The 8,692-nt window shown below is 47.1% G+C and overlaps 1 protein-coding gene across 1 annotated transcript in view; it reads right to left on the bottom strand.

The window, feature by feature from the left end:
* The window catches only part of Ptprn2 (protein tyrosine phosphatase receptor type N2), a 523,272-nt gene that overhangs the window by 513,253 nt on the left and 1,327 nt on the right, over nt 1-8,692 (bottom strand). Inside the window, exon 2 of the mRNA XM_033763957.1 lies at nt 5,823-5,873. Coding sequence (XP_033619848.1) covers nt 5,823-5,873 — 51 coding nt within the window. The remainder of the gene's footprint in view (nt 1-5,822; nt 5,874-8,692) is intronic.

Here is an 8,692-nt window from a genome sequence, read left to right as displayed (position 1 = left end):
AAAAAAAAAAAAAAAAAAAACAAAACTACGATTACCTAAGTGGTTGATAAACAATATGAAGTAAATGTGGATGATTCTCTCTTGTTCATCTGTCTTTCATCATAGGGGTCTCAGCTGTGGACCCAGGATGGATGAGTAAAGACATCACCCTTTGGTCCAGGGCTGGGAGTGATGCTCTTGTGTTGTGAAAGTGACAATTCATTCATTCTTTTCTCCCTTTGTTCATTCAATAACACCCCTGGTAGTTCTCCCTGCTTCTGGGAGCAGGAGCACTGCAGAGGGTGGTGTCACACATCTCAGAATCAAGGAGGTTCTGGTGGTGCAAATGTCTTAACACCCTTCACTCTGGGCAGCCCCTGTGGCAGTAATGCCTGAAAGGTGACTTTCCTCATCAGACCCTGAATCTCAAGACAGAGGTGGCCACTGGCCTGACCTGGGTGAGCCAAGCATTTTCATCCATTCTGTCCCTCCAGCACCCTGGAGGAAGCGTATGTGTGTGGGTCCAGCAGTTATTCTTTCAAGGAAGCTCAATTCTCCTGTTAACAGCTCAGGCCTTATTTCCTCATTGAGTGGATCCTGGGTTCTTGTTTTCTTTTTTAGAATCAAGTTCATTGTGATAAGATTCTCATGCCATGCATACACCCATGCCTGCCTGCGGGGTGTGCAGTGCTCCTGTGTTTAGAGCTCTGCTCCCTCAGAGGTCTCCTCTCCAACACAAGGAAACCGGAAACCAGCGCTGTCCTACACCTGCTGCTGCTGAGTGGCTCTCAGCTGGAGGGATGTGTGGATTCTGAGCACAGAATCACAGGACATGTGATTAGGGCCTTGCTTCTTTCTGCAGTGTAACTGTGAGGTTTGTTGTCTCGTAGTGTGACCCTGGGGCTCTGTCTGTGCCACCTGCTCTTGCTTTCCCTGAGGACCAGATGACTATGGGGTAAGCCCTCTGAAACCGATGCAATCTAAGGTGTTGATAAAGTGGTGCCAGTCTACTCTGCCTTCACCCTCTGTGTGTCCCAGGGATGCCCTGCAGAACCCTGACTGTTGCCATGACAACAGCTGGGAAGAACACTAAAAGGGGGCGAGGTGGTGCCTGACTCAGCCTTGCACCCTGAGCCAGAACCCACCGGCTGTGAGCTGCTCAACCCTCCCTGCTGCTTCAAGGCTATCTCCCTGCACATGGGAACTTGCCCTGTTTCCTCCAGGATTTAGGTGGGGGCACCCACAGTGCCAGCTCTACAGGGGTGCAGCTGGCCTGGCCAGGTCCCTCAAAAGCCCAAGCCATCCTGGGTGCCCCATCTCCATGCCTCAGTGTTTGTCTCTAGAAATCATGTCTTTACAAGGTGTGATCAGAAATATGGTGAATGCTCCTGCTGAGTGAAGTCCAATAAAAAAATAAAAAGTGAAGTCATACATTTGCAATGGCGAGTCCTCATCTGCCTTATTCACCAGATCTGGCATCATGTGAATTCTGGCTCTTCCCCCAAGTCAACATGACTATGGAAGGTAAATATTTTGAGTCTATTCAGGACATCAAGGTAGCCAGGACAACACAACTAAAGACACTCAGGAAAGAGGACTCCAGAATTGCTTCAGAAAGTGTTCAAGGCAAGGGGGAGTATTTTGGTGGAGATTCATGACAGTGGATCTTTTACTGTAGTTTTTAAAATTTAAATATTCTCTATATTTTTTAATCACGCAATGTATAGTGTAAGTGATTATCATGCCTTTGAGGATTCTTTTTAGGACCTGCCATCTGCCTCCAGATGTGTCCCACTTGGAGTTATCAAATGTTATGATTGGTATCCAAAATTTCCCCTCAAAGGCTCATGAGTGCGGAAGGCTTGGCTGCCAGGAGATGGGCTTTGGGAAGTGACTACCTCACAAGGGCTCTAACTTTATCCCTGAGTTTTGCAGTTGAACAGGCTAAGTAGGAGGTGGAGCCTGATTGAATGAAGCAGGTCACCGGGTCACTGCTTTGAAGGGTAGATTTTTGTCCCTGGCCCCTTTCTTTCTGGCTCTTTCCATCTTTACTTCCCAGAGACCATGAAGTGAGAAGCTTGCCCTGCCAGGCCCTTCCACCATGATGTTTCTGACTCCCCTCAGCCCATAGCAATGGCACCAGCTGACCATGGACTGAAACTTCGGAAGCTCAGTGTCAAAATGCAGTCTTTTCTCTTTTAAGTTGTGATGCTCAGGTATTTTGTCACAGTGATGAAAAGCTAATACACTGACCAAGGAATCAAATCTACTTAAATTATTTTGGAACCTGTTTCCCTCACTGCATGTGTGATGCCTGTGTGACTACATCTAAACTTCCTTTTCTACAACCTGTTCTAGGGTGCTATGATCACCTTACCTCAAGATACACACTCAGAATGCTTACAGTTTTTTCTCTAATGACAAAAATTATTTGGTTACTTTTCTAAACTTTTCATTGTGATTAATAAACACAACACAAATTTACCATCTTTATTATTTTTAAGTGCACAGTTCAGTGGTGTTAGATATATTCATATTACTGTACAACCATCAACACCACCCATTTCTGGAACTTTTCATCTTTCCAAAGTAAAACTTCACAGCAATTCATAATTTCTCACCTCACCTCCCCAGCCCCTTACACCCACTGTTCTATCTCCTGTCTCTATGAATGTGACAAGCATATGCTAGGAACCTCATAAAAGTGGAATCATATGATATTTGTTTTCTCGTCTCTGGCTTACTTCACTTAATATAATGTCCTCACTTTGACCCATGTTGTAGCATGTCAGAATTTCCTCTGGTGAGGGTAAATGATATTCCATAGTATGGATGGACCACCTTTTGTTTCATGAACACTTGCATTGTATCCACTTTGTGGATTTTGTGAAACATGCTGCAATGCCCATAGGTATTCAAGAATCCCTTCAAGTCCTTGCTATAAATTCTTTTAGAATTCTTTTGGAAGTAGGGTTGGTGGATCATATCTGTCTTGAACTTTCTGAGGAACAGTCATGCTGTTTTCCACAGCACTACACTTTTTACATTCCCACTGATTTCCATAGATCCTTGCCAGTGCTTTTTTTTTTTAATAATAGTATTATGGTTTACATCCAAAATTTCCCCCCAAATTCTTGTGCAATCAGAGATGGGGCTTTTGGAATGTGATTAGATTATGGGACATCACACCTATCAGTGGATTCACGTACTGGTAAGTTCACCAGCTGACTGTGCTGTAAGAGGTGGGGCCTGACTGGAGGCGGGTCACTGGGTTTGACCTGGAAGAGTTTAATCTCCCTCTCTAGCTCCTCCTTTCTCTCTATGTTTCCTGTCTTCCAAGACATGAGTAGCTTTCCTCCACCAGGCCTTTCTACCATGCCATTTCTACATTTGAACAAACCAACCACCATGGGCTGAAACATCTGAAACTGAAAACCAAAATAAATCTGTCCTTTAAATTGTAGTGTGAGGTATTTTATCCCAGTGAGAGGAAAGTGACTAAAACAAATAACAATCCTAACAGGTATGCGTTGGTAAAGTAGGTTTATCATTTGACTTTATGAAATGTTCTGGCTTATATCTAGATGTCTCCCCAAAGCCTCATGCCATCATAGGTGAGGCTTTTTCAGAGGTGGCTAGATCTATGACCCTGGTGCCATGCTAGGCTCAAGGGCACGAGGATTAAGGCTGTGAGTGCTACCTGCCCTGAGTAGTCTGGATAAGATATAAGAGACAGAAAGAGCTATGGTCGTTTTTTTGTTGCTTTGTTGTTTTCTGCCCACTATGAACTGTTTCTCTTCTGTGTGTGATGCCTGTCTGCCATGCCATCCAGCCTTGGAGCCAGCCAATTACAGCTGAAACTTCTCCAAACTGTGAGCTATATAAACCTTTCCTCCTTTAACTTGTGGGTGTTGGGTATTTTGTCTTAGCAACGAGAAAAGTAGCTAAGACATGAAGTGTCTTATTTGATCCAAACATTTCAATTTTTTCTAACAAAGGCCTGTTGGGCTTTTAGAAAAAAAATAAAAAATATATATATATATATATAAGCTAAGGGGATTATACATTTCTACTTGCATCCCAGGAAAAGGGAGCTGGGAAGAAAGAGAAAGATCGGTGTCTGACTGCAGAATATTGTAGAACACTCTGGACTTCCTGTCCTCAGTGCAGCTGCCACACCCCTTGGCCAACCAGCTGTCAGCTCCATTATGCAATCACCATGACAACCATAAATCCAGGCCACAGTAAAAGCAGCAGGATGTGCTGTTTCCCACTGCTCCTGACTGCAGACTTGGAGCAGTTTGAGAGATGGGGAGGTCTTCGTGGCTGCTTCCTGGACCTTAACTGTATGAGAAAAAGATCTCACATTGCCTGTTGCTATAAACCAAGGACTGAAGATTTCTACTTACATTTATATTGCTTTTTTTTTCTAAAAAATTCAAAGCTGTTATCTTAATATAACATTAATAGAGTTGCCCATGAGGAAGGCGAGAGGAGGTTAAAAAAGAGAAAACTGAAGAATATAGTCACAGTTGTCCAGACCTGCTTTCTGTCAAAGGGGCTGCAGAGTTTTGGATTTTATTTTGCTGATGCTATGCACATTTTCAGTCAAATCAAACATATACCTGCTTTCTTTACCTGAAAATTTTGTTGAGTTCAGGAAGATAACATATTTGAATATAATTTTTAAAATGCTGCCTCCAAAAGAAAGCTGCCCAAGGTACATTCCAGGAAGCCTAGGGCCAAGTTAGACAGAGGCCATGCAGCCAGCTCAAGGCACCTATCTCCAACCTGCTACTGCCCCTGGCCACTGCCAAGCTTCTTCTTGTCCTGTAATCCAGGCCACTTATCACATTCTGTGCAGAAGCCTCCCTGAGAAGGAACAGGTCAAAGCAGAACGCTCCAGACTGCCAAGCACACCCTCTCCCAGGACAGTCAGAGTGTAGGTCTGCCAGCCCTGAGACTCCCAGTCTTTCAGAGTGAACAGGGCATCTTGCTTTTGCCTTTCAGACCCAAAGCAAGTGGTGTGCATGCTGAGCCCAGGACCTGTGCTCTGGAAGACAGGGCACCTGCACCTGACCTGGGGCTCAACAATGAGGAGCCCCAGCTGGGCCCCAGCTGGGCCCTCCCATGTACATGGGTCCCCACCATCACCTCTGCACAGAAAGGGCACTCAAGAGGCAGCTTTGCCAGGCCCTGACCAAGGTGTGTGAGGCCCCAGCAAAGACAGTGCCCATACTGACGCAGAGCTGTGGGTGGAACACTGAGATGGGAATGTGTGTCCCCTACACACAGTGTGACCAGATCCCACTCACTTTGGGGAAAGTAGCTGTGTGTATCTTTTTGTCCCTTCTCAGATCTTCAGGTTTATTTCGGAATTCAAACTGCAAATCACCCTGAATTCATTACCCACGGAAGGAGAGGCAAGCTGCCTCCTGAAGAGGAGGAGCCCCCACAGCTGCCCCTCCCCACCCCAGATCCTGCCCTACAACTCACAGCAAAACATCCTGGCTGTGAGTCTGAGCCCCATCAAAAGGTGAGCGAAGTACAAAGGGGCAGAGAGCAAGGAGGAGAGGTATAGGTGGGCAGGGCTGCCACCTGGGCCTCCTCCTGGCCAGCCTGGAGCTGCTCCTATCCAGCTGCAAAGCCTCTCTTGATCCACCCTAAGACATGAGGACACCAACAGACCAGATGCTGGTGCATGCCTCTGCATTTGGAGAGTGTGACCTGTGTTCATCCACCTCCATTTCTCCTGGCCACAGTGCTCAGGACAGAAGAGCACAGCACACTCACTCAGAGCCACCTGACAGGAGAGACAGACCCAAATGCTGCCAAACACTCACCATTTATGCAGGCCTCCGACGTACTGCAAAGGCCATCCTCCAGCAGGCAGCCTGGGGAGAGATGAGGAGACAGCAGTCAATGCAGGAAAGAAGATCAGTGCCCAAGAACAGAAAGTGCCCAAGATGTGACCACATTAGCTGAGTCCTGATGTTGCAGGACCTTTGCACATCCCACCATGGCAGTAGTCACAGGACTCAGCGAAATCATCACAGTACATGCCTGGTGCTCACAGGGAACTGGGACCTGTGTAGACACAGGGCTCAGGCAGTGACTCACACTCAGCTATGTCTGCCCCATGAAATGTCAGGTGTCTGAACTCTGCCAGGAAGGCACAGGAGACTCACTCACTGCTTTCCAGCTCTGCCTTGATCAAGGCAGACAGTTAGACATGACAGGTACACAACCTGCACCACAAGGAGTGAGTCCCAGCTGCAGCGGTGTCATCATCACTGCCTATCAGGGTCCCCAGGGCCAGGAGACCCCCATACAAAGCGGGAGGCAAAGCGGCAACAACACTGCAGGGGATTTATTACCAGAGCTGTAAATGTGATGCACATTTTACCCCAGTACTCGATATGCTAACTTAACTGCTGATTTACATGTATTGTTATTCGCTCTAAAATTAAGGACAAACATATTTTGTTGTGAATATCAGCCACCAAGTAAGAGTAATTGTGACCGTAAGTCACAAAGAGAAAGGATATGTTGCCAGCAGACACAGGTCTCCTGCTTCACAGCCTCCTCCTCGAGGGGCTCCTGCCTCAGCCTTCCCAGCACAGTGGTCACAGCCACCCCACTACACCCATACCTGCTGCATGGGCAGCGTGGGGTGGTCCACACCCAAGCCAGATGATGGGCCGAGGCCAAGCCAGCACATCCATGGAGCCGGTCTGCCCTTAACCTCATGGCACCCAACCCTTAAAACCAGAACTCCTTGAGTTAACAATCAGAGATACCCCCCCTCCTGTGGAATTACATACCATCTCCAAAACTCTCAGGGGGCAATGGAGCAGGACATGGTCTCCACTCATCATGTCCATAGGCCTCCTCCAGCTTCAGCACACCCTGAACACACATGCACACACATTGCAGACCCACACAGACACATGTGCACACTCACACTCCACACTTATGCACATGTCTCATGTGTGTATGTGCACACGTCTCGTGTGTATATGCACACACACACACACACACACACACACACACACACACACACACTGGACTTCTGAGTTCTAACCCTCTTCCTTTTTGTTTCCTCTGTAAGTCAAGCAGAGTTTGACACCATCCTCCTGCTTCATTTTTATTTTCAAAATAAAAATGGATCCAGTTCTGAAAGGAGCTGGACCAACTGCCTCTCTAGCCCCTCACTCTGAGAGGACTCTTAGAAAGGGGTCTTGTGGGAAAAGTCACAGCCCCTATGAGGGCTGAGGCTCCACCCTCACTGCTCTGCTTGGCCCTCACTCTCTCAACTCTGTTCCTAGGCCTCCTGGCCTTCCTGGCCCATCTTCTGTCTATACAGAGGGAACTGAAAGGACTGTCCTCCTGCCATGAGGCTTGGGAAAAGCCCTGAAATGAATGCAGACACTAACAATAGGATGAGAGAGATTTTGCTACCTAATAACATAAGGAAAGATCAACGTAAAAATAAATTCTATTGCCAAAAAGTACTTCCCTCTCAGGAGACCACATGGACAGCTGGGATGGTTTTGGACGCCTACAGCATGTGGAAAATGCTTCCAAGCCTAGTGCATTCTCACTGAAGTCTCAAAACTAGAGCTGATAATGACTTGAAACCCAGATCAATTCAGTACTGTAGCCAAGACAACTATGACAAAACTCCATCTGGCATGTGGACCATGTGGCATATGCTAATCAAAGTCTATTATTGTTTTTCCAATGATAATTGTCCACAAATTACAAAGTTTCTATTATGATACATTTTCTCATGTCTGAGTCTCCACTCTGTGAGCAACCACACCATGTAACAGCACCTCCCTTTCCCAGCTAAGCCCTGCTCCCACCCATTGTCAAACCCCAGCTTTGATTATATGCATCCTGCATTCTCTCTGCTCCATCCACACCCCACACTGCATTCTCACCACTCCCAGCACAGCCTCAGAGGTCAGCCACACCCACAGCCAGAGAGCTGGTGCATAGTGGGGCCACACTCAGGGCATGGCCTGTGTCCCCAGAGCATGCCCTTCCCACTGTCCTAGAGAAGAGACTGTGTACCTTTTCACATGTGTGTCACATGCATGTCCATTCACAGGTCACACCTGGGCATCACAGCAGTGGTGAGCAGTGGCACACTCCCTCAGTCGAGCTCTTCTCCCTATCCAAAGCTCATGGGCCTTACCACTCCTGCAGCCCCTGTCCTGTCTGACATGAGAAGAACACCAGGTAATCTCGGGCCTTTGTCAGGCAGGTGATTATACGTAGGCACCATGGGGTGCCTCCCCTCCTCCCACCACACATTTGGCTCCACCTCTGAGAGAACACCTTCCCTGGGCACCCACAGGAGAGGGAGGATGCAGTAGGAACTGTCATGGAGGTACTGTCCACCCCTGATGCGGCTAACTCAAAACAGTGTCATAGCAGGCTCTACAGAAACCAAAGACAAGGGAAACCACTGGGAGCGGGGACCTGCTGAGTATGGACGCTACTTTTCTCTTCATGTTCAATCTTAATTCAGTGTACATTTTCTTTGTTCTCTGTTAACCTTCAGAAGCTGCTAGGGGCCAGGGATTTAGCTCAGTGGTTCCGCCGCCTGCCTTGTAGGCACAAGGTCCTGAGTTCAATCCCTGGTACCAAAAAAAAAAAAAAAAAAAAAAAAAAAAAAAAAAAAAAAAAAAAAAGGCAGTCCCGC

This window comes from Fukomys damarensis, unplaced genomic scaffold (assembly GCF_012274545.1).
Source record: "Fukomys damarensis isolate Sample0158 unplaced genomic scaffold, DMR_v1.0_HiC HiC_scaffold_16, whole genome shotgun sequence".
NCBI lineage: Eukaryota > Metazoa > Chordata > Mammalia > Rodentia > Bathyergidae > Fukomys > Fukomys damarensis.
This window is presented reverse-complemented; position numbering and strand designations above follow the sequence as displayed.